This window comes from Notolepis coatsorum, assembly GCF_963971535.1.
Source record: "Notolepis coatsorum genome assembly, chromosome: 1".
In the NCBI taxonomy this organism is placed as follows: domain Eukaryota; kingdom Metazoa; phylum Chordata; class Actinopteri; order Aulopiformes; family Paralepididae; genus Notolepis; species Notolepis coatsorum.
In genome coordinates this window covers 6,563,698-6,590,597 of record NC_140165.1, presented here as the reverse complement: position 1 = coordinate 6,590,597, position 26,900 = coordinate 6,563,698, and the positions used below count along the sequence as shown (strand labels likewise).

At 43.0% G+C, this 26,900-nt stretch overlaps 1 protein-coding gene across 1 annotated transcript in view; it reads right to left on the bottom strand.

Annotated features, from left to right (window-relative positions):
• The window catches only part of LOC311242527 (dipeptidyl peptidase 4-like), an 88,221-nt gene extending 61,907 nt beyond the window's left edge, over window positions 1–26,314 (bottom strand). The window contains exons 1-10 of the mRNA XM_084331486.1: window positions 26,188–26,314; window positions 22,776–22,863; window positions 15,101–15,211; window positions 12,217–12,306; window positions 11,665–11,726; window positions 10,455–10,529; window positions 10,288–10,340; window positions 8,175–8,247; window positions 5,648–5,768; window positions 4,612–4,766 (exon numbers count right to left, since the gene is read on the bottom strand). Of these exons, the coding sequence (XP_084187612.1) occupies window positions 4,612–4,766; window positions 5,648–5,768; window positions 8,175–8,247; window positions 10,288–10,340; window positions 10,455–10,529; window positions 11,665–11,726; window positions 12,217–12,306; window positions 15,101–15,211; window positions 22,776–22,863; window positions 26,188–26,292 (933 nt within the window). The 5' untranslated portion in view covers window positions 26,293–26,314. The remainder of the gene's footprint in view (window positions 1–4,611; window positions 4,767–5,647; window positions 5,769–8,174; window positions 8,248–10,287; window positions 10,341–10,454; window positions 10,530–11,664; window positions 11,727–12,216; window positions 12,307–15,100; window positions 15,212–22,775; window positions 22,864–26,187) is intronic.
• Between the last annotated feature and the right edge of the window lie 586 nt (window positions 26,315–26,900).

Sequence of the window (26,900 nt, the reverse complement as noted above, 5' to 3'; positions counted from 1 at the left end):
GCCAATCAGGCCTACCCCGGAAGTCACTTACTGTTGCGGAACAGTTACACGCGGCCAGTACAGAGAGACTCAGAAGGAGCTTCTATCCCCAGACCATCAGGATGCTCAATGACAATAACACTATGTAACAAACCATCAAATACACTCACAGCACACACATACTCACTTTAAATAAATAAAAACTCACTGTAGCACCCACTTTAGACACTTTATATTTATTGGTAAAGAGATTTGCACTACAACTCATACCTCATTGCACCTTACCCTAAGTTGTACCTCATATTGTAACTCAGTTGAATTTTTTTTGTCCTACTCCGTGTTGTATATTGTATGCAGGGCCGCCTCAGGGGGTGTGCGAGCAGTGCGGTCGCACAGGGCCTCGCGGGAGGGGGGCCTCGCAAAAAAAAAAAAAAAAAAAAAAAGATTTTTTTTTTTATTATTATTGTTTTTTTTTTTTTTTTTTTTTTTTTTTTTTTTGCGAGGCCCCCCTTCCCGCGAGGCCCTTTTTCATCACAGACCTAAAATCTAGTTTTGCTTATATGCTTATATATTTCACATTAGACACGTTTGTAGAATGTGTCTGACTTGTTCCTGGGTCCTGCAGACATACTCACTATTGGAGCTCAGCTGGGGTTCTGCAGCAGCAGGCAGGTTTCAACGAAGGGAGTGGTTTTACTTACGTCTAGGGTGACCAGGTCCCAATAAACCAAATGTGGGACAAAGGGTATGTTTGTGAGGGACAATGTGGGACACCCCCCCCCCCCCAGCGCGCAGCCCCCCCCCCCCCCGCCCTTTTGGTGGACTGTCCCTCCTTCAAGGCTCATCCGCCACTGTCCTCATTAAAATGACCACAAGCCTAATATGTTTTGCCCTTATTCATTTTATTTTTATTTTCCTTTTGCCTCTAATGGGTGTCAAAATAATAATAATAATAATAATAATAAATACTAAAAAATAAATTAAATACATTAAATAACCACCCAGACTTACAATCACTTATCAAACAGAGCAGGAACAGTAACACAAGTCTCAACTCACAAGTCCAGGGATTCAGGGAATGAGCAGGGGGGAGGAAGGATGAGGGGGGACTTGCAGTGATGGTTGGGAGCAGGAAAAGGACAGTGCTATTTCAATATTTGCTATGAAATGCATGTATTCAGTTCACTCTGACTGCAGGAAGTTGAGCGTGTGATTATCAAAAATATGTGTGCAGTATATTATTAATATATTTTAGTGAAATATATGGCAATATCCATTCCAACCATATCATAATATATGGAAATATAATAATATACACACTAATATAATTACCATGTGTATATTTGTAAATATATTGTAGATATATCCTTTGATATTGATATATTGATATTGTCGTTTTGATATTGTTATTGTAATACATTTAATAATATATTGGCAATACTCCCACTATATTCCTAATATATTTGCAATATATTTCATTTTCCCTAAGGGAATCTACACCCTCATACACACATGAATTTAACACACCTTTGGTTGTTTCCTCCCGTGGCTTAACCGCTGGCGTTTTGAGAGACAACTCTCCACCAAAGCAGGGGCTAGCACGTCGGTTACGATGGCTGCTGCCTTGGTCCGACCACAGGCCATTGTCTTGGCTATGTCAGAGTCGGGGAAAATGGTAGGGGATAGCTTGGTACCACAGTCTGCTGATCTGTATGACTGGGCATGTTGGACAGTGTGGTAAACAGTTGTTGTTACCTCTGCAGCAGTTATTTTGTCTGCTTGTCCAACGTCTTTTGGTCGGAGAAATGCGAACATGGATTTTGACGTCTCTTTTTGTGTAACCCGTTTCTTGTGGGACTCAGCTTGTCTATGTCGTTTTATATCAAATTCGCCCCCATGCCCAATAGAGAACGAACTATTGCAAAGTTCACAATAAACCCTCTCTGCATCCCCCTCGACATTTCTCACCCATGGGTATTCTGTTTTCCATTCGCTACGGTAACTACACCTCTTTTTGTTTGGTGTGTCCTGGATTTTTTAAAGTACGAGTGTGTTCTAGGCAGCTGTCGGTGTCTTCTTCTTCTTAATGGCGGGTCGCACGAGCTGTTAGTGTCACTGTCACTCAGCTCTTTGCTATCGCGGAGATTTCAAATAGGCCCCGCTTGTGTGTATATTTTCCCCAACGGAGCTTCACTTCCGCGTTCGGGGTTCCATTGGCTGGGGGGGACGACGTTCGCGCAGATGACAACCAATAAGAGGGACATGGTCTCAATTTGCGTGACGCGTGAAAAGAGACAGTTTTGCTGTGCAATCACGCGCAATGCGTGATATCTGGTCACCCTACTTACGTCATGTGTAGACAGTAGTACGCCCGCCGGTGCCGCGTGAGTCGAGATGCTTCCAGCGTGAGTCAGCTGCGTTTGACTATTTCATTTTCAGCGTGCAGCTTTTGACTATGCTTAGTCAAAGACGAAGACGAAGAAAGAGGTCGGTCATTATCATCATTATCAGTCGGTCGGTCGGTCACCAAGGAACGTTGACGAAAGGCCTCTCGCTAGCGGGACAAATGGCCGGAGCCATGATGTCGGCTATTAGCTAGCTTAGCTAAATGCTAACTAGCGTTAGCTAAGCTATCCAGAGGAGCGAGGCGAGGCGAGTGGATGTCTTTTCAAAAGGAGAAGATAACTTGTGAGCAGATAAATCTGTTAGGCAGCAATACGCCGAAAGGTGTCCAGTCTGCCGGAAAGTACTCGAAGAAGAAGAAGAAGAAATTACACCGTGGGGCCAAGAAAGTCTCCTTCCACGTTGATACTGCGTTATGGTGAGTGACCGTGAGTCAACCTATGATTATATACCCGCCGTGGATCTGACATCTCTCTTTCTCTCTCTCTCTGGAGCCAAACTGGTCGACTAGCTAATACTACTAGTAGCTAACGCTAACGGTGTGTGCCTGGTGGTGAGAGCACCTGGCTGTATGCATGTATACCATGACAAGGCAGCGAGAGGCCTTTCGTCAACGTGGAGACCTGTGTTGCGGCCTTTCGCCCTGCGCCCTCGTGCAGGTAACTAAGATTAATGAAAATGTCATGACATTACCCCACTCTTCCTTCCTTCCCCTCCCGAATGTTTTGTTAATAACGATGTTTTTTTCCAGGCAAAACATATGCTACTTCACAACATTTGGAGATACGACATGTGCTGTGTGTGAATGGTGTAGCTTGTGTAGCTTGTGTAGCTTGGGTAGCGTTGGGCCATTGGCCAAAGCTGTGTGTGGCCTGGTGTCTCACAGTACCTGGCTAGCCTATTTAGCTGATGTCGGCCATTGGCTCCTTGCTGCTTTGGTTTCTCTGGTATACCCTGCTCTTCTTGTTGGATTTAAGTGTTGATCTTTGTCCTTTTGAATCTGTCATACATGCTCTAGTCTCTCTCTAACACACACACACATGACAAACACACATGTTCTCTCTCTCTCTCTCTTTCTAACACACAGTCTGCCTATGGCGGCCTTTCTCGATGGCTAGGCTGTGCTCAAGGATCTTCAGTCACAGTGCTCAGGTATTCTGCCACTGTGTACTCTCTGTTTAGGGCCAAATAGCATTTCAATTTCTTTCCAATGTGTCTCTCTCTCTCTCTCTCTCTCTTTTGATCTTTGTCCTTTTGAATCTGTCATACATGCTCTAGTCTCTAACACACACACATGACAAACACATGTTCTCTCTCTCTCTCTCTCTGTACACTGTATATTGACTGTAGAACGGGAGCTCTCTCTCGCTCTCTCTTTTGCTATATGTTGACTATCATGCCCCGCCTCGGGCAGCGCTATTATTTAAGAATATGTTGACTGTATATATAAAAAAAAAAAAAAAAAAAATATATATATATATATATATATATATATATATATTTTTTTTTTTTTTTTTTACCTTTGGGGGGGGGGGGGGGGGGGGGCTCGCGTTAAATCTCGCACAGGGCCTCGCATTTCTCCCAGGCGGCCCTGATTGTATGTATATTGAACACTTGTTTACACTTGTTTACGTACTTTTGACTTTCTATTTTATACTTTATCTATTTTTTATCTAGCACTCCGGAGCAAAAAAACAGGAAAAAGCATTTAATATAAAAGTATTCTGTATTTTTGTATGACAACTAATAAAGAAACTTGAACTTATCTATGTAGTTATATCTACAGTAACCCTATCTATGTAGGTATATGTACAGTTTGATTGAAAAGTTTATTAACAGATTGCAGAATGGGTACAGTACATTACAGCTCAATACATACAATTGTTAAGGGGATGCAGACCAGAGAAAGACTTTCGTCTTGTTTACATCAGGGTCCCCCATTTTCAATTCATCATAGTAACCCTATGTATGTAGGTATATGATATGATACAATACATTTATTTATATTGTGCCCCTCAACCAATAGTTACATCGCCCCTGGGCGCATCCCGGGAGAGAAAGAGAAAACACAAAAAAAATATATGTACATGGGAGAAGGCTGCGGATTCCGAAGGCTGTGAAAGCCCGACAGACTGAGCTTTTTCCCCTCAGCCGCCAGGCTGATCAATGACTCAGCCCCCCCCCCCCCCTGAATCTGAACATGTACAGTAACCCTACATGAAGTCCTACCTTGGGATATGGTATCATGATGGTGCGAGGGTACTGCTCGTCACCGTACCAGGTGTACTCTATGAGGTGGACTTTCGTCTCGTTGAACTCGACATAGGCCAAGTGCGTCCCCCCTGGAGACCACCACAAACCCTTGCCGGACGAGAACATCTCCTCTGGGAAGGAAGAAAAGTGTCAACGTTAGACGGAATATTCAGGCATTCCATCTAGAGCAGGGATTCCCAAAGTGGGGGTCACAAGCCGCCGTGGGGGGTGGGGGGGGGGGTTATAATTTTTATTACGCAGTCATGTCATCACAGCGGCACGTGGTCACGAGTAGAAGCCTGTATTCTGTATAATGACGACAATACAATAATCTAATCTCATTTTGATCGTCGCAAAGCGCTTCCGCCACCATTTTCACACGGCTGCATGATGATCATTAGTTGCATTTAATAATGAGCTGGACAAGTGTGTCTAAACCCTAGACTTTTCTCGATTTCATTTGCACACGGCACAGAGCCTGCCTTATAAGGAGCTCTGGAGGCGTTTTGTATGCAAATTACCTTGGAACCTATTCTACACGTTCAAATGACTAGTTGGTTCTTAGGGTTCTTCTAGTTTGGCTCTGAACTATAAAACCACTTTTTCCTTCGATGCTTCCAACACCTGGAATGCCCTCCGACTGACCCTGAAGCTTCTTCCTTCTTTTACTGTATTTAAAAAAGGTGTGACGTCCAACCAGTGTGTCGACTTGTAGCCGTCTTGGCCAATTTTATTCTTAATCATTGTGCCTATATGCATGAAATTGCCGATAAACTATGTCTTGTTTTATAAGCTCGTCGTCGCTGTAAACAAGAGTAACCTCAGTGTCTTACGAGTTGAAATAAAGGTTTGAAATGAAATTCATTCCAACTTCTATTGTCCATTAATGTTCAGTTTGTTTTACAATAAATTAGAAAACTCTCTTTTCCTTCCTTTTTCTCTAGTGAGTCACCGGGTGGAGTGTAGAGCTCTGCGCAGTTACGCGTCACCCGTTAATTCCACAGTGTCTCACCCTCGTAAACCCAGTCTGGGATCCCGTTCAAGATTAGGTTCTCTTCTCCATTGACGGTGACTTGCCGTGTTGGCGAATAAGGGTCCGGCTTCACGTACACATTATCCTTCCAAACAAACGCCTGTAAAGATTGGATGGAGATAAGAGACAAGAGACATGTACAGGTTAGAAGGATCCCGTTGTTTTTCCGATATTGAGCAATATATGGCTCCGATTGAGCTAGACCAAGATGATGCGATAAAAGAAAGGTATTCAGAATCAGAAACGTCTTTATTGCCAAGTAAGCTTGCACATACAAGGAATTTGTCTTGGTCTTTTGGTGCATCAACATGAACTGACAATTAAAGTAGAATACAATCAAATGGAATATATAAACTAAATTAGAATACAAATACAATATAATGTAGTAGGGACAGGGCTGTACAATTGTGCAGGATTGTAGTAGAATATATACACTAAATTAGAATAGAAACACTCCGATCACCAACCGAGGGGATGAGGTGGAGACATACAAGTTCCTTGGGGTACACCTAAACAATAAACTAGACTGGTCGGACAACACAGAGGCCCTCTACAGGAAGGGACAGAGCAGGCCGTTCTTCCTGAGACTCTGGTCCTTCAACGTGTGCAATAGACTGCTGCAGTCGTTCTACCAGTCTGTAGTGGCCAGCGTCCTCTTCTATGCTGTGGCATGCTGGGGGGGCTACACCAACTCGAGGGACACCAACAAACTGAACAAGCTGGTGAGGAAGGCTAGCTCCGTGGTGGGAGTCGAGCTGGTCAGACTAGAGGTGGTGGCAGAGAGGGGGGGATGAGAAGGAAGCTGGCTGCTATCCTGGAGAATCCCTCCCACCCCCTCTACGACAAGCTAGTCAAGACTAGCTTGCCCGACACACCATTAACCGCCTAGGCCAGTCCTTCAGGCTCCACAACAGTGGGCAGGGACTGCTGCCAGCAACTGGAGAACTAATGGCAGCAGAACGCGAGAACTATTAGGAATGTCTGATCACAGAGCGTGTCCCGACTCCCACCTAAACTGACAATGTATATCACGCCATACGTACGTTATATATACTGCACAATTACATATATTATATATTTAGATTCTAGTGTCTATTGTAACCATGCATAATATAACTGATAGGGCATACAGACCCTCATCTGCACATTGATTACACTGCCTACTTGCTCATATGCTTATACTCAAGAGTTAATTATATTGTTAACAAATGTTTACTTTTCTATTGTACTATAATTCTAATATGGCTACTATTACCATATACCTTAGCCTCCCCTTCCCCCCATGCTGCTATGATGCCTGAATTTCCAAGGGGACCAATAAAGGAATATCTTATCTCATCGTAAAACAAGTAGTCCTGGAAGGGTGTGTTTAATGTGCCACATTGTGACAGACACTTTCTATATAGTGTGGAGAGGAGATAAGAGACTGCGTTAGTGGGAGGTCCTGAGCCTTGTTGGCGAGGCTCACCACAGAGGGGTAGAAGCTGTTCTTGTGGCGTGAGGTTTTGACCCTGATGGACCGCAGCCTCCTGCCAGAGGGAAGTGGGAAGTGAGTTCACAAAGCCGAGAAGCTTGGGAGTGCTGTAGGGCTGTACCGAATGTCATTTTTTAACATTCGAAGCTTCGATTGAAGTATTCAAACGAAGCTTAGAATCTCTATAAAAAAAAAATTGCGTAAATTTTTATTTTATATATATATAAATAATTTTTTTAACTGAATCCTCAATTTGAATAAAGTGATTAATCTGATTAAATTAGTCTTTTTCTTTTATTAAATCAACTTTCTTTAATGAATATAACTCATCAGTTTCGTCAACATAAATAATCCAATAAGGGCACGGTTGGTATGAAAGTGATGGTGACGTCTTATAGTATAATATTAGTGTAGTCTAATCTTTAACTGCAACTGTGAAGAAAACCCCCATTGGTTTAAACAGATAAAATATTTAACTTTTTTTGATTCTTTTTTTTTTATTAAAAATAAAAAATTCTAATGTTGATTTAGAATTCGAATGTCAACATTATGATCGAAGCTTCGAAGCATTCGGTACAGCCCTAGAGTGCTGATCTGCGGTCAGCGACGAGGAATGCTCCCGTCGGCCTGACCTTTATTCAAAACAACAGAGCTAACGACACTCTAAAAGTGTTTAGAACGACTGTTTGGACATGAACACACGTAGTGTTAACTTTTAAACTCCCTCGCACAGTGCTTTCTTTGAACCATTGTATGGAACCATTGTATACACATTGTAAAGTGTTTGGGGAAAGTCGCCGTGTTTGACGACCTCGTCCGTCATCCGTTGAAAAGCAGGCGAGTAAACAAACAATTGACCCACGTCAAACACACCGGGCCTCGCTCTCCTTGATCCTCCAGGCCACAGCCGCCCGCTCCCCTCGGACGACTCGTTTGTCCCAAGGCGCGCGCGCGCTCCGACGGGAAGCGGCGGTCGTGGTTGGAGGATCAAGAGAAGGGGGCGGGGCTTTGAGGCGGGTCAATCCGTCTTACCATCTTGTGGCCCTCCGGGGCCCAGTCAAAGTACTGGATGTTATGTGGCAGGTCAGGTGTAGAAACAAAAGACCTAGAGCAAAGTGTAGAGAATGGTTATTATTAAAAGAATATACAATAATAATGATAAAAAAAAAAGATTGAATAGATTCATAGACTGAACATTCTCTGCATGATAGCATGTACAATAATGCTGTATACATTTACTAGGGATGCTCGATATTGGCTTTTTTACCGATATAGTTCAACTCTTAATTTCCGATACCGATATATGCAGGGTTTCCACCCCCCCCAAAAAACTGAATAATTTCAGGTAATTAACATTACATATCTCTTGTTGTGGAATTAACACAACATTATGCATACTTTTGACAATAAATAAAATCAGAATTTGTTCTTACTTGCTTGCCTGTGTAAATAAAGGTTATAGAAATGTAAAAAAAATAAAGATTTATTTTTTGTTTTTGAAAACAGATACCGATATTTTCCGATATCACATTTTAATGCCAATATAGGTAGGCCGATAATATCGGACATCCCTAACATTCACATTGTCATTTAGCTGACGCTTTTATCCAAAGCGACTTTCAAGTTTATATATTACACACACACGCATGTATATATATATATATATATATAAATGGACTGCATTTATACAGTGCTTTTATCCAAAGCGCTTTACAATTTGTCCTCAAATTTTACCCATTCACTCACACACTTACAACCGTGCAAGGTGCCAACCCGCTCATCGGGAGCAGTTCGCGTTTAAGGGTCTTGCTCAAGGACACTTCGACACGCTGCCCAGGAAGAGCATAAAATAGCGGTCAATAGGAACAGAGTGTGTTTTCCCCCCAAACACAGAAAGAAGCCAAAGTAGCAGGATGTGCACATTTATACGTCCGACTGTGAGGACCATAGATATATATTTACATTATAATTAGGGATGCTCGATATTGGCTTTTTTACCGATACCAATATTGTCCAACTCTTAATTTCCGATACCAACCGATATATGCAGTATATGCAGGGTTTCTCCCCCCCAACATTTTTATAATTTCAGGTAATTAACATTACATATCTCTTGTTGTGGAATTAACACAACATTATGCATACTTTTGACAATAAATAAAATCAGAATTTGTTCTTACTTGCTTGCCTGGGTAAATAGAAATGTAAAAAAACTTTTTTTTTGAAAACAGATACAGATATTTTCCGATATCACATTTTAATGCCTATAATATCGGTAGGACATCCCTAATTATATATATAACTAGATGGTGCAAGGCGGAGTCTCCAGCGTAGTTCACCGGCGGCCATCTTGTCACAGGCAGCACACCCACTCATAACTGAATGTCTATGGTGCATGTAGCTACTATTGAAATTACCATATAGCTTGCTCAATTTTCAACCGGTTTACAAACGGGTTTGGTTTATTACAAACGTTAACGTGGCTATGATTCAGGATGCTTGGACATGTTGAAATTATTTTAATATGAAAGTTCATTATGAGTATACAGTATGATCAGGGGTGCATTGCTGATTTCAAAGCTGGCTGCACGGTGTTTTAATGACGCCACGTGCACGCAGCGCACGCATAGATGTTCCCTCGCATATACGCACAGACTAAAGTCAATGCCTAATTGCCTCTACGAATGGAATGGAACACATTTCATTCACAGGTTTTGTGTGAATGTATCCGAGAACGTATTTGAACACACCCGACGACCTGCGCTATTGTTATGCAAAGTAGCCAGGTGGAGTGCAGCGCATTCCTGTGTGCACATCCGTGCATGTGCGTGTGCTTCTGCTCACATAGCCGGTTGCACGGCGTACAACCCCGTCCCATGAGCAACGCACCCCGGAGTACGATAACTACATCCGACTTAACAAACTAAACCCTTTGAAAATGTAGCAAGCTATGGTTATTTCAATAGTACATGCTGCACCATAGACATTCATGTTATGAGTGGGCGTGCTGCCTGTGGCAAGATGGCCGCCATGTGGCCAAATGGAGACTGCCGTTGCCACATAGCTGACCATCTAGCCTTTATACATGTCTATGGACGAGGACGGCTCAAGTGAAGAGGAGAAAGTGGAGAGTCGGAATACTCACCCGTTCTCTAGGTCATAAAGGCTATACGACCCCGTAAAGGAATGCCTCCACACCTATGGGGGGGGGGGGGGGGGGGGAGAGAACACAATCAGGAGGAGGCCTGGCACATGGACTTTGAGGAACTTTGTTTTTATTATATCATTGAAGTCCACGAAAGCCTTCCGTACCTTTGTGTAGTTGCTCACGAAAGCGACATATTTTCGGTCAGCAGACAGACGGAAATTAAAGGCGTCGACAGCGTCCTGCGAAAAGAAAGAAAAGAGACAGCAGTTTGTGTAGGAATTGTTGAAGATAAGACTCCCTACCCCCACCTCTCTTTGATCTCCCTCACCCATCTTCCCTTCCTACCCTCATCACTCACTCTTAACCCCAACAAACCCTCCCCCACCTTCCCCAAAATGTCATGACACCCCTATATTGATTTGATTTGATGTTTTTTTTTATTTTCGTGTCTTACATACAGGTGTATGCCCAGCCCATATGGGCTTACAAGACACATAACAATAAGTATATAATAATATACTTGACCAATTACTTGACAAATGACATATAGACCAAGATGGCCACAAGAACAAGAAAATACAATAAAACGTAATATAACACAAGCTGTACGCAATGTATATAAACAAAGAAACAAGAGGAATTCAAATACAATTATATAGGATATAGTGCGTTTTGTCTCAAGTGCCATGCTTTCTCCAAAGATGCTGCAAAACTGAAGATGTCCTCCACAAAAAAAAAACTCCACAACATACAACTCTCAGACTGCCAAAACAAATCCGGATTTACAATTTGAATTTTCTCAAATAAAGCCCTCCTCAAAGCGGTGTACAAAGGTCAATAAAAAACTAAATGATATTCATCCTCCACCACTCCCAGATCACATAGAACACACAAGCTACTGGACCATACCTATGGCCCCCCCACCCCTTTCAGTTTTGTAGGCATAAAAGATGTTGAGGATCCGGTGGGGAAGGGGGGGGGGGGGGGGGGGGGGGGGGGGGTCCTCTCTTCCCGGGTGTCTTAGCTAACCACCTTGTGGAGAGTCATCCAGCCTAACTGACTATTTTGTATTGATACTTTTGAGTTAATAAACCGTTGAGTAACAGTATAAGCTTCGGCTATATTTTCCACCACAGACAACCCTTTACACACATTTTGTTTTACAATACTTAGGACATAGCGTTCGTTCTCTAACTACTGCATTTGTTGTGGATGTCATGTTATTGACTCGTGGTTGGTTGCACATGTTGTGCATACCACTCCCATTTGGTTCATGACACACACACAAGATTAAGAAGGGGAACTTACAAATAGTGCTCTGGCCAAGAATACTGTTGAGCTTCCCGATATCAAGTCATAGTGCTTGACGCCGACCTTTTTTGTACGTAGATACTCATGATCTGGTGAGGAGGAGGAGGAGGAGATGAGATACATTACTGGAGGAAGAAGCAACAACAAAATACACACAGACGGTCTTTTAGTAAGAACTAGAATAGATCACAATAGAATAGGTCTCCTGGTTTAATAAGAACCACCAACAATAGAACAGAATATGATGCATTTTATTAAGAACAAACTAGAATAAAACAGAATAGAGCCGACTCTTCTTTTTCTCCCCCCCCCCCCCTCAATGGCTGTATGGCAGCCATTGATCCTGCGCATAGCCCAAGGTTGGGTGCTACCAGTGGTGGTGAAGGAGGCAATTTCCACCCTACATTGTGGGGAGCTCTTGAGTGTTAGAAAAGCGCTATATAAAATATAATTTAATTATAATTTTTTATTTGAATATCCAATGGTAAGTCAGTTAAACTCTTGAACCCCCACCCAGTCCCTCGTCGCCAGCAGGCAAACAGGAGATGTTGTCGGTAATACAGGCGATATTGGTAATAAAACGCAGCGGTACGTCACATGGCACAGGCCTCTTACCTGAGATCCATTGCATGCGGTAGGAGTCGGGGTTGAGGGAACCGTTGAAGACATCATCTAAAGTGAAAGTCTTTTTATTGATGTTTTCATCTGAAACCCAAAAACACACCCGTTATTAGGCGGAGTTACAACTCGTCAGTCGGTCATCCATGGGTGCCAGGCATGGCATCATACCTACACATCATGGTTGTTAACCCTTTAACTACCACACTACCAAATGGTTAACCCTTTCACTACCACACTACAGACGGTTAACCTTCTGTAGTGTGGTAGTGAAAGGGTTAACTGCTTACTGGAGCACATTTTCAGACTATTTGACATTTTCCCAAGAGGAAGTATAGAGAATGATACATAGTCTACTGTCAGGCCATTTATGGCTACGATCAGGCCTGGACTGGCCATCGGGAGTTTTCCCGGTGGCCTGGCCTGCACAGATACAAAAAAATATATATATATAAAAAAAAGAAATATATATTCTTTTTATTATAATTTTTAATTTTTTTTTGCCAGGCCATTGTTTCTAGTTGTGGCGGCGGCGTGGCACGATAGTTTAGATAACCAGGTGGGTGGGGAACAACCAGGATTTCACTGTCTGCGACAGAGTTGGAGAACTATCCGACTCTCTCTCCCTCACACGGACACACAATGGAGCTGTGCTGCCGCTTGTGATTGGTGGAGGCGGGACCAGGCGATACAACTGATTGACCGTGGAGGCGGCGAATGGAATGGCAGATGGCACACTCCCAAAAGGAGTTGTTAAATCTGACATTACAAAAAACAATATGTGGTGGTTATGATTGGGGCTGAAGTTGAATAAACAATTTATGAAAGAGAGAGTCAAAATAATTCCAAGATAATTCAAAGATTACACACCTTTGCCACATTGGCTACAAACATACATAATCACTGCAAAGTTATCAAAAAAATAAGAATCTGATCAGACACAAGGGTTAAGTTGTTGTTCCCTTTCTAATTTCCTCAAAAACATCTAGTCTAGTTAATGTGATCAATATTATGACAATTGATGCTTTTTGTTGGAAATTTCAGTCAGTGAGCTCATACTTTGAGCTAATTTTATAGTTCAAATGATTGAGACAACGCAATCTTCTGTCTTCGTTGTGCATGCATGCGTGTGCTCACCACACGTGATACATGTGTCACTATTCTGGCAGTGGCTACTGTTATAGTATTGTAATGAAAGGTCTGTTATTTAATGTTTGTGTAAAGGGCTATTTTAACTGTTGATGGGTAGTGCATCAGTAAAGTGAATATGGTATTGTGCTCTTGCCTTGTTTGAATAGGTGGAGAGAGTGGTTAACTGTATTATAATAGTAAATAGAAAAATATGTTGTGCTCTTGCTTTTTTTCTTTTTGAAGGTGGAGAGAGTACCATTGCTAGTGCCACAACAGTTTTATTTGAGGTTCATAACAGTACATTGTACTAAGCAATTGTTGGCTCATTAGTTTGTGATTCACATGCACTCAAATTCACCAGAATGCAGGAAATTAAGTCTTTGTAACTAAAATTTTCTGGGTGGGGGACCCCCAGACCCCCCACTTAAAAAGTGGCCTGATTGGGGCTATATTTCACACTATATCTCCCGGTATGAATTATTTCCCCAGTCCGGCCCTGGCTACGATGCAGCTGATGCAACGATACTGTATGAGCGTTTCTTCTGTTGTACCGATGTGCGTCTGTCTGTCATACTGGGATTTTAAGTCAGTTACGCTACGTTCAGACTTCAGATGAAAGTGGCCCAAGTCTGATTTCCTTGCTCATAATGTGACTCAGATCAGATTTTTTTTTTCACAACAGTGTGAACAGCACAAATCACATGGATCCATTATGATTTGGGCCACTTCCTGGTTCTAAAATCAGATACAGGTCCGACCTGCATCCGTCCTGTACAGTCATGTGACTTTCATGCCAATAAGTACTTCACTCTAGATTGACATTTTGACAAACTATTTTACATCCATCTTCTTTATTGTTCATTTGCGCATGTGAAGCACTTGGGTGGGACATATGGACATAGTGGCACAAGCTAGGACATATGAATCCAGTGTAAGTAAACCCACATATAATACCATTCCAGAGTAAATGGAGATACAATGAAGGACATCATATTTATATCCTCGCCTGGTACATAATCTTAATATAAAAGGCAATATGATCATTATTACCAATATCACATGGATAATAATGCAACTGAATGTGTCCTCCACTCCTTGACTACAAATGCAACTCTGGATCTGATGAAAATACACAAAATACAACATTTATGATACAATTTATAAAGATATCCCATTTGATCCATGGACATTACTTTTAAAGGCTGTCTAGATCTATAATTATTATTATTATCCGACTCCACCCACCCATATGAACAATTTTCTTGGATGTCTATAAGCCAACCACTGTTCCACATCATCTAAAGTGGACTGCATTAGAGCCACACCCCTCTTTCAGCAAGCATGGCCGATCGTGATGCTAGGAGAAAGCGTAAGGAACATTTTAATCAAGTAATAATGTTTACATTTTTAACACAAACCACCTTCTACTTCCTTATGCAGTAAAAACATTGACGGGTAATACTGAGCTCATCCAAACACTGAACAAGCTTGGGCATGGGGTCTATTACTCCCAACATGAAGAGAATGACACTGCTCTGTGTCTCCAAAAGCTAGCAACAGCCTCAACTCAAAGAGTTGTACTTCCAGCATCAATCTTGCATGGGACAATATTGATAGACTTGAGGAAACACTCACTGGAAAGGGCACATCACATAGAGTCAATGGTAGTTGTACAGGCCAATGTCTATGGACCACAACTACCAAGAGCTGAGCTTCCACACATTGAGAAACTGAAGCAGAGATCGGTCACCATTGAGGACCAAGAACTGAGAGTATATGTAGCAGGTGCGCGTGTGGGCCCACAGCCTCTCCCAACCAGGGAACACTGTGTCCAGGAAACCAAGGAAGCTGCTCTTCTTGCCTGCAAGAAGAACCTGGTGTGGGCACTTGCAAGGCAAACAGATACAGAGAATCAGACAATCCCAAGCTGGACTGGTTTTAATATCAGCACCAGGGACCAAGAACCAATCTCACAAGATATACCAACTATCAATTCACCAGCCAGTTGACCAGTGTTTGAAATCCTGAATCAATCAGAAAGGAACTGCATCTAGAATCAATTGTGGTAGTCATGGATCAAGCACTATATGTGAAAGCCACTGAAATTGCCTGGAAGCACAAAGAGCACTTCTCCAACATTCTTCTCAGAATGGAGACATTCCATACCATACGTAATGCCTTAGCCATCCTAGGAAAGCGATTTCGGGATGCTGGTCTAAAGGACATATGCATAGAGGCTGGAATTGTCGCAGAGGGTTCTGTCAATGGAGTCCTTGATGGTAAACACTATAACCGTGCTGTCAGGGTCCACAAGTACATCTATGAAGCACTGATGAGACTCGCATGGGCAGAGTTCAGAGTTCACACTGTGGGTTGAGGACAGCATTCCAGAGAAGAGTGGGATGATTAAATCATTCTTGGACAATGTGAAAGACATGGCCAGTGACTTGAACCAACAGACGGCGAACAATCTGCTGCAAAGTCCACTGAGCTGATAACCCTGTGGACAGACTTTCTGGAACACCTCCGTCACAACAATGGAGAGCTTTCTGCATGTCATACATGTAGGGATGCCCCGATCACGTTTTTTGCCACCGATACCGATCACCGATCGTCTTGAGCCATATCGGCCGATACCGATCGTTTTTGATAACATTTTTATTTTATATAAAAAAAAATTAAATAAAATATATATATTATACTTGTAGTTGTATTATCTGCGAGACATCGCCACCATGTAACAAGTCAAAATGCTCGCTATCTCCACTGTCTGTGTGTATACTCTGCTTTGATCAAATCACATTCAGCATGCCCTCAGCAGGGTATATCTGCGGCTCTGCAGATATACCCTAGGCTCTGCAGATATACCCTACTCCCTCAGCTAGCCCCGTTTGTGACTGCGATGCAAGCCGGGGCTCGAATACGTATTATAAGACATTGATATCAGGAGCTATCTGTGGCTACTGCTATCCGGTTATATAACGTTAAGACAACGCCTCAGTGAACTATTTAGTTTAATGGGACGTTTCGTTTTGAGCAGTGGGCTAAGTAACGTGGGCTAACGTGAGCTATCATGCACGTCTCTACTAGACTATTGCTGGAGCATTTGTTGATATCAGGAGCTAGCCGGCTAGATACCGTTAACAATGCCTCATGTATTAAACTAAGTGAATAGTTGACTGGGTCATTCTGTTTAAACAGTAACGGTGGCTAACGTTAGCTCAAGGAGCTCACATGCACTAGGTTAGAGCAGACTATTGCCCGAGCTTGTTGTTTACACGGGGAAGGGAGGAGGAGGAGGAGACGGAGCGTCTGAGACAGAACTCAGCGAGTGAGATCTCGCTTTTCGATCGGTTTTGACGATCGGCGAAAATAAAGCATTATCACCGATCACCGATCGCATATTTATACTGATTATCGGCCGATAGCGATCGGTGGCCGATCGATCGGGGCATCCCTAATTGACATGGTAGATAACGTAATACTTGGCCTTCTGCGTGCCTCTCGTGAGGGGGACTGGGAGTTGCACCTCCATGCTATAAGAAGCATGATCCCATGGTGCTTTGCTTATGATAAGATAAATGATGCCAGGTACCTGTCCCCTTACTTTGCTCAGATGACAAACCTCCCAGAGAAGCATCCTTCTGTGTATGAGGCCTTCAAGACAGGCCAATTCTTGGTGCAGCTGTCAAGTAACAACCCCTTTGGACGGATCCCTGTGGACCAGGCTACTGAAGTCACAGTTAACAAAGACACACAGACTCCTGGAGGCACAACAAGGTTCAGCCTGAATGCTGGAGCTGTCAAGCGTTACTACATAACAGCTGAGCACCACAGTGAATTCCTGGGACAGTTAAGGGAGATGGTGCAAGGTAACAAATCAGAGGTTTGTCATGCAGAGCTACAGCGGCCAAGAATCCAGAAAGATGAGGAAGCAGTTTCAGCAGTGGTTAGCCTCATACAGGAATGGGTCAACCCATTTGCAGAGAAGCGGGACCTCATTAGAATCTCTACAGCAAAGACAGCCCCCAAGGAGATTGACTCCAACCTGATGAAGGCATATGAGATTGGTGAGCAATGCTATGCAATCTTCAAGGATGAGAGACTGGAGAAAGACCTACCAGCAAAGAAATTCCATGACCCAATGAAAACCAACAGGCTAAAAACATTCAGTGATATGTGTAAGAAGAGAGATGTGAAATCAAGTGGGAGGGCAATCATCTTGAAAGCAAACGGGTCTTTGTTTGGACACATCAAAGTGATGGCACAAGGGCGCAGTCTACATATGGAAGATATCCTTTCTCATCCCCTTGGGCGATTTTCCTGGGCCCTGTCCAGTCCACACCAGGCGGATTGCTGAGAAAGACAAATAAAGCTACTTTGGCCACGACCTTGCAGAAAAATGTTGCATTAGCATAGCAACTCCCAGGGAACTCTGCTACAGTGGTTGATGGAATGAACTTGGTCCAAAGAGTGAAAGGTGATCAAGTTACTTTCAGAGATGTTGCCACAACAGTTCTGGGTATGGCTCTGAGGGAAGGCAGTCAGAGTAGCAGAATAGATGTTGTGTTTGACACATACAAGGAGAACTCTATCAAGAACAGTGAAAGATCTCTACGGGGTGAAGAGACTGGTCATGAGTTGCAAGGTATCATAGGTACACAGATGGTGAGGCAGTGGAGGAGCTTCCTGACCAAAGTCAGTAACAAAACTAGTCTCATTAGCTGTATAGTCGATGAAATGGAGGAAGGCAGAGTACAGAGCAAAGCTACAAGACAAGATTCTGTATGCAACTGTGAATGACAAATGTTACAGAATCTCATCTCAGGACAGTGAGGAGGTGTCAGCTCTTCAATGTCAAGAAGAAGCAGATGGCCGCCTACTTCTCCATGCTGCCCATGCCACAAAGAGAGGGATACCCATCTGTAGTTATCTGCTCAGAAGACACAGATGTCTTTATCATGTCTTTAGCGTTCTGTGACAAGATTGAGGCCCCATTGTTCCAGATGTGTGGCAGTAAATCCCGTGCAAGGCTTGTGGACACCAGGAAGGTTGCTGCCACTGTTCGCGTAGAGGTGTGTAGGGCTCTCATCGGGTTGCATGCATATACAGGATGTGACACTAAGTGCTTTTGCAGGCAAAGGAAAGACAAGTGCCCTACAAATTCTGACCAGCAATAGGCAAAATCAGGACACATTCTCAGAGTTGGGTCAGGAATGGGATCTCTCCCCAGAGCTGAGGGACAAACTAGAGGCATTTACATGTCTCCTGTATATGCCCCAAAAGCATCAACCACGAAGGTCAATCAGCTCAGATATCACATTTTCTATGCCAAAAAAGGTGAACTTGAAAGTCATCAACTCGCACCATGCAAGGTCTGCTTAACAAAACATGCACAGAAAGCCAACTACCAGGCTGGTATATGGAGAAGATGTTTGGAGAAGGACCCACAAGTGCCAATCCCTGTTGGCAGAAGCCTGAAGATGGAGAGAGAAGAGGAAGCTGAACAGTTGGTGGTGGACTGGATGGAAGGCCAGCCAGCACCCGATGCCGTCCTGGATCTACTGGCCTGTAACTGTCCAAAAATGTGTTTACTCCCAAGATGTATGCGTGTTGCAAATGGCCTCAGGTGCACTGACATGTGTAGACTGGCAGACTGAGAACCAGGCATCCACCTCAGAGAGTGTGGAAAGTTCTGATGAAGATGTGGAAGATGTAAAACAAAGTATGGTAGGTTTTGTATTATTATTATATACGTTATTGTTTTTTTTTTTTTACATCTGTACTATAGTCTCGGCTCCCAGACCATTGGAGAGCACCGCCAACAGCGCCACGGATAGAGACTGAGAACTGTCTGTACTGAGGGGAGCTTTCCCACCCTCTAACACTGCCAATTGTGTTAGTATGACGACCGGCCAAGCCAGTAGCAACGGCAAGAGCCGGGCTCGATACCAGCATCTCCTGCGTTAGTGGCGAGTGCCTTCAGATTCAGATTCCTTTATTAAACCATTTGTGTAAAAACACATTGTAATTGTTGCAGCATTACAGTGTATGCATTTTTCCTTTCTTTTTTCACAGTAATGACGAACACCAACACAGACGCAGGACAAAAACAGTGCAGTGGAGGATTAATAATTTAAATACATATATTGATTAGCCTGGCGGCTGAGGGGAAGAAGCTCAGTCTGTGTCGAGCTTTCACAGCCTTTGGGATCCTCAGCCTTCTCCCAGAGGGGGGCAGGGTGAAGAGGCTGTGACCGGGGTGGGAGGGGTCGGCCATGATCTTCCTCGCCCTCTTCAGCGACCCTGGAGTCGTGCAGGGACCTGAGGGAGGGCAGGGGACAGCCGATCACCCTCTCCGCGGAGCGAATCACCTGCTGCAGCTTGGCAAGATCTTTTGCCGCTGCAGCGGGGAACCAGGAGATGATGGAGTGGGTGAGGATGGACTCAATGATGGCCGTGTAGAATTGGGCCATCATGGTCCTCAGCAGTTTGTATTTGTTCAACTGCCGGAGGAAGAACATCCTCCCCTGGGCCTTTTTGAGCAGGCCCGTGATGTTGAGCTCCCATTTCAAATCCCGGGAGATGGTCATGCCAAGGAATCGGCATGACTCCACGGAGGCCACCCGAGTGCCTCCCAGTATGATGGGAGGGGGCAGGGCTGCTTTGATGGGAGGGGGCAGGGCTGCCTTGCCCACTGCGCCACTCAGCCGCCCTGAGTATACCTTTTTAAATGGTATCATAAATGTTGTATTTCTAATGTATTGTCATCACATTTACAGTTACATTTGTAGTCGAGGAGTAGGATAACACATTCAGTTGCATTATTATCCATGGGATATTAGTTATAATGGTCATATTGCCTTTTAAATTAAGATTATGTACCAGGCGAGAGTAAAAATGTGATGTTTTCCTTCATTGTATCTCCATTTACTCTGGAATGGTAATATATGTGGGTTTACTTACACTGGATTCATATGTCCTAGCTTGTTACCTATCAAATGAGACCAGAAACATGCATATAGGCCTTATGGTTCAGGAGCAATCATGATTCATTTGGGGCATGTAATTTCGGACAGGAGGCCTGAAAAATATGCTTGGTAGTGTTATAAAAGATGTGATGGCACACATTTGGAGGCAACTGCTACATTGCCATCACATATTTTCTAGCAGCAGGGGTGTATACCTTCCCAAAAAATCACTATGAAAGTTTGTCCCCCAAGATGGTAACGACCAACCCTACTGGCTCACGGCCTAAAGGTAAACCTGAGGAGGAGCGGTTGTGTGTTCTCTGTGATCTGGGAGTGGTGGAGGATGAATATAATTTTGTTTTTTATTGCCCCTTTGTACACCGCTTTGAGGAGGGCTTTATTTGAGAGAAATCTAATTGTAAATCCGGATTTGTTTTGGCAGTCTGAGAGTTGCATGTTGAGTTTTTTTTTTGTGGAGGACATCTTCAGTTTTGCAGCATCTTTGGAGAAAGCATGGCACTTGAGACAAAACACACTATATCCTATATAACTGTATTTGAATTCCTCTTGTTTATATACATTGCGTACAGCTTGCGTTATATTACGTTTTATTGTATTTTCTTGTTCTTGTGGCCATCTTGGTCTATATGTCATTTGTCAAGTATATTATTATATACTTATTGTTATGTGTCTTGTAAGCCCATATGGGCTGGGCATACTGTATGTAAGACACGAAAATAAAAATCATCAAATCAAAATTAACATTCACTTTAAACACTTTTTAAAACTACACCATATGTTATCTATTCATTACTAAAGATTTGCACTATACATCTCTACCTCATTTTGGTTGAATTTTTGTCTGCGTTTGTACATTTTGTATAGTGGTCTTTATTATTTTTTACTGTATAAAGCACAACCTTAGGGGGCTCATACAGAACCAAGCATTTCACTGTAATTGATTGATTGATTGATTGAAAACTTTATTAACAGATTGCAGAATGGGTACAATACAGTACAGCTCAATACACACAATTGTTAAGGGGATGCAGACCAGAGAAAGACTTTCGTCTTGTTTACATCAGGGTCCCCCATTTTCAATTCATCAGGACATATATGACATACATGACATACAGATAGTCAGTACTGCTACATCTATACATTTATGACATACCAGATTTACAAATACAGTACTGTTTGTGATACAGAAGGAGTCAAGAAAAGGGAGTATATACATTTGACGTAGAAACTGTACATTGGAGGAGGTTGGGTGGGGGGGGGGGTTGGGTACATTGGGATATTGACAACCATACTGGGTAATTTACATTGGAGGTGGTTGGGGGGGGGGGCACACTGTATAAACAAGCAAAACTGTACATTGGACTATTGACAAAACCATACTATGTAAATGACTGTACATTGGAGGGGGTTGGGTTAGGATATTTACAGGGGCCAGTGTTGAATTGCAGTCTCCAGTAGGTGTCCCTTGAGAGGTTTTGAAAGTGGGTAGTGATCCACATTCCTTTACAGCTTTGGGTAGGGCGTTCCACATTGATGTGGCATAATTGCGAAACGTGTTTAGTCCCTTATTTGAGCCGAATCTGGGTTTAACATGATTTGTGGAGCTCCCTCTGGTGTTGTGATCGTGGTATTCACTGACCTTTGGGAAGTATTTTGACATGTACATGGGTACCTTGGTCGTGTAGTGTATCTTGTAGACCAGGCCCATTGCAAGTTGCTGTACTCTGTCGTCTACTCTAAGCCATCCTAGGTTGTCAAAGTGGGCAGGGGTGAGGTGGGTTCTAGGAGTAAGGTCAAGCAGTAGTCTGACCAGTTTGTTTTGAGATGTTTGTAATTTTGTTTTTAGCGCCTTTGAGGTGCTTTGGTACCATGAGGTGCAAGCATAGTCGTAGTACCCCTGAATGAGTGCTCCTGCCAGAGTCTTCAGGGTATTCTTGTTTACCAGAGAGGAGATCCGGTACAAGAATCGAGTTTGTTGGTTGACTTTTTTTTATTACATTGGATGCCATTTTGTCACAGGAGAGATTAGCCTCTAGGATGGAACCCAGGTAGGTAATTTCATCTTTCCTTGTGACAATATTGTCACCCACTGTAACTGAGAAGCCGTCGGTCTTGCTGAGTTTGTTATTTGAACCGAAGAGAATGGACTCTACTACATGTACCTTATAATGCGACAACAAATCCAACAAAACACTTGTATTCACATTACTGTACATATATTTGTGTTCGGCGAATAACACAATTCGCACAGTAATGAGTGGCGCAACAATTACACTCTTGTGACTCCGTGGGACCTGTGCGTAATGGCACACTGTGTGCGTAATTGCCTCTTGTGGCTGCGCGCTCCAAGTCCGCCGTTATGTCTCCTGTCGAACAGCTGTCTCCCCCCCCCTAGAAACACAGCAATAAGCAATGGAGCAGACACAGACTCACCATTCAAATAGACCGCAGTTGGCACCGCGATCAACACGATGACTATGGTCAGCCCCAACATTCCCAGTAGCACCTTGGCAACGGAAACCTGCTCAGGATGAAGGAGCAAAATGTGAGAAAGTATCACTGGTACACGGGAAGAAGTCTATTACGCAGGCAGCATAACACAACCCAACATCGCATCAATATTTCATAGTTAATCGGTTAATCACGAACCATTGTGCCGGTTGTGGATGTCCGCCTGATGCACAAGTTGCCGCTGGTCGCGGGTGATAATTATGAAAGTTATGCCGCACTAGATCCTGTTAAAAATTATCTCAACTCTCAAAGGTGAGGCAATAAACGTCCCGAGTAAAGTTCGTCAAGTTAGAACGTGTTCTCTCTCCAGGCGTGTGTGTGTTTCGAGGAGTATACAGCTGTTGCCTGCGACACACACACACACGCAGTCGCGCGCACGCACTATTCAAAACATTCACAACTCATTCATTCATGATTCGGCTCCGTTCCATGACAGATTCAGACCGACTAACGGTCTATTGGGCAATATGTATTTATTTATCTAGCGTTTTTAATCCTGTTGGGAACTTGGGACAGAGAGAGATATAAGGTGTTCACTAACATAATTGAAAATAAAGTTAGATGGAACTTTTTAAAAACGCACGTGTTTTTAAAAGTTCCATCTAATATGTATACTTAATTTCTACATTAGTCTATTATTGATTACTATAGTAATAAATATAACAGACTAATGTAGAAATTAAGTAACTGCAATTTGATCGAAATTGCAATTATGGTCTGGTGATATTACCAAAGGAGGCTTCTAGATTAAGTATACTGGTGCAACACAGAGGCCAGAGGCCCATGGTTTACACTTGGTTTGGATAACTACAGTATGACCTCTGCAAAAATCACATCATGATGAGGCAATCATTATCAACCGCCCCCCTCCTCCCATTCAGCCCCAATAGTCTTGCTTGAACATTTTATTAACAGATTGCAGAATGGGTACAATACAGTACAGCTCAATATACACACAATTGTTAAGGCGATGCAGACCAGAGAAAGACTTTCGTCTTGTTTACATCAGGGTCCCCCCCATTTCCCCCTCAATATTAAGAGGTAAATTTGTCCCCCTCAAAAAATATAGCTAATATGAAAGACAACCCCCCCCCCCCCCCCCAAATAGATCAGAAATAAGGGGGTCAAAACATGTATATATATTCTTACCTGTAACTATACAATACAGGAGAATATATATTTGAAAGCAATAAAGAAGGACAGAGAGCCTTACTGCATTATATGCGTCAGTGGTACCGGAATGTTGTCTTTTCAGAAAAGGCACAAATTGGTGCATAAAAAGGTACACCAGAATGCAGGAAATAAAGTGTTTGATGTTCAAAATGTCCTCCAGATGCCCCCCCCCCCCCCCCCCCCCCCTCCCCCCTCAAAATGTTGAAGTCAAACCTACGCCCTTGGCGACCAGCATCGTCACATTTGACCATACAGAGTAGTTTAGCGTTATGAGAGTTTCCATTGGGGGGAAAAGAAAGAGGAATAAACAAAACAAGTCAACATATTTCATATACCTACAAAACTGAAAACCACTCTGGCACGGCTATAGTCGAGTTCCTACAGTAGCCTAAACAAGTAGACTGGGCCACAGGCTATACTATTATTCACACAGTGGCCATTTTGCTCTCATTTCATGCTCATTTCATGAGATTCCTTTCCACCCTGTTCCCACCTTGGCCACTGTCGTACAAATATGGTCCATACATTTTTAAACAAACAGTGAAATAAGTTAGATTAGATTCAATTAAAATGTATTGTCATTATACAGCACAAGTACAGTGCAATGAAAAGAAGGGTTGGCATCCAACCAGAGTGCAGTAAAGTGCAATAGTAATACACAGGTGATTAAACTGGATATACAAGTGATTATAGTGCTAATCAGATACGCTTGTAGTTTGTTACTCGTGGTTTTATGTTCTTGTGTACTCATATCGTTCCCCGTGGTTCCATGTTTCTTTGTTCTTGCCTATCATCAGTGACTTTGGGTCTTTGAAAAGCGCTATACAAAATAAATGGTACTGGGGTTCAATCTTTTACCAGAGGGCACTATGGCTTGAATCTCTTACCCGAGGGGATATAACACCCGCCGTCTTAAAGAAGGCAGTCAATATAATTAAGTACCCACACCACCCTGGCAACAAACACCTCATATACAGCTGCGCTCGAGCAGGCGTTTCAGCGCCATGCCCACCCGGACTATAACAGACTCAAGTTCAGTTTTTATCCCAGGGCCATAAGTGCAAGTAAACTCAGCTAAAATTGTAAGCAACAATCCCCCCCCCCCCACACACACACACAACACCAAGGGAATAGTGCAATCTTCTTTTATACCCCCCCCCCCCCCCTGTTTATGTCTATTATGTCTCACTCTTGTTTTTATTATTAATACGGTGTTTTAGGACTGTGTTGTTTTATCTAGGACTGTGTGACTGTTAGCACATAGGGCTGCATTTAAAATGTCGTTGTACCATTCTTGTGACAATGACAATAATCATTCATTCATTCATTAATTCATTCATTAATTCATTCATTCATTCATTCATTCATTCATTCATTCATTCATTCATTCATTCATTCATTCACTGGGGTTGAATCTCTTACCTGCAGGTGTTTTGGTCTCTTGCCTTGTCGCATACAGCTCTGTGGACTGTCCCTGCACTGGCAATTATTATTATTATTATTTACTGCACTGCAAGACATGGGTGCTTTGGGTGAACAGGGGTCACGACGAGGGCGTTATTGTGGCTCACCTCACTGCAATGGGAGTTTTCTGTGGAATATACTGACATAGAGTGGCTGGGAGGAACAGACAGCGATGGCAATTGAATGATCGCCTACAGCTGGAGGCTTATTATTCTCCACACCAGGAGCTCATCAAGCCTCACAACGAGAGGCTTCTGACAGCCAGAGTCAGGTTAAAGTCTGGAACTCAAACCAGAGCTCACGCCTATACATTATTTGTTCCCAGACAGAGAAGACTGACTGGCCGCCACCCCACTAATTAGCTTGACGACCGCTGGGACCACAACTTTTTTCTCTGCCCTGCTACCTGGACCGGCTGCCACACCTACACCCCCCCCCCCCTCCCCTCCTCCCCCAGCACAGCACTCTTCTCCCTCGCCTTGGTCTGTGTTTTACCTGCACTAGTACTACTGTGTCTGTGTTGTGTTGCCCTGACGCCATTCACCCACGCCACAATACCGTTTAAAAAAGTAGAAATGGTATAAAAAAAAATGTAAATAAACATCTAAACCATCTAGGATTAAAAGTTGGGAAAGGTGTCCCCATCTTTGACAGCTATTGAGTTATTTAGAAAAAACGGAGCAGGAAAAAAACATACCTTAGTACGGAACTGAAGAGGTAGACGACCAGGCACTACGTACAGTTGACTTATACTGTCTAATTCTACGACGGTGTCGTCGTTTTGCATAGAATAGACACTCATTCTGCTTGAGGCGTTTTGAAGTGAACTGAAGTCGGGTGTTGTTTGCCCTGGCTGTAGCCTGCAGTATCTGATGCTCTCAACTAGTTTGTCCTGTTTTGGTTTCTCTCTGGGCAAATGACCAATTGCCTGATAATTGCTTTATTTTCTGAGCACACAAACATGTTAACCAAACTGGTTCTGGCTTGCTGCTTGGACACTATGAATTGAAAATGGGGGACCCTGATGTAAACAAGACAAACGTCTTTCTCTGGTCTGCATCCCCTTAACAATTGTGTGTATTGAGCCGTACTGTATTGTACCCATTCTGCAATCTGTTAAATAAAGTATTCATTCGTTCATTCATTCATTCATTCATTCATTCATTCATTCATTCATTCATTCATTCATTCATTCATTCATTCATTCATTCATTCATTCATTCATTCATTCACACACGTTTAAGAATATTGATGCCCTTGGGGAAATGTGTCATAGCAGCATGGGGGAGGGGAGGTACAGGTATAGACAGGGTGATGGTAGAAAAAGACATAAATATAGGGAATACAATTAACAAGGAATATAAAAATATGAGTGATAAACAGTAGAATAACACTGTTTACATACAATAA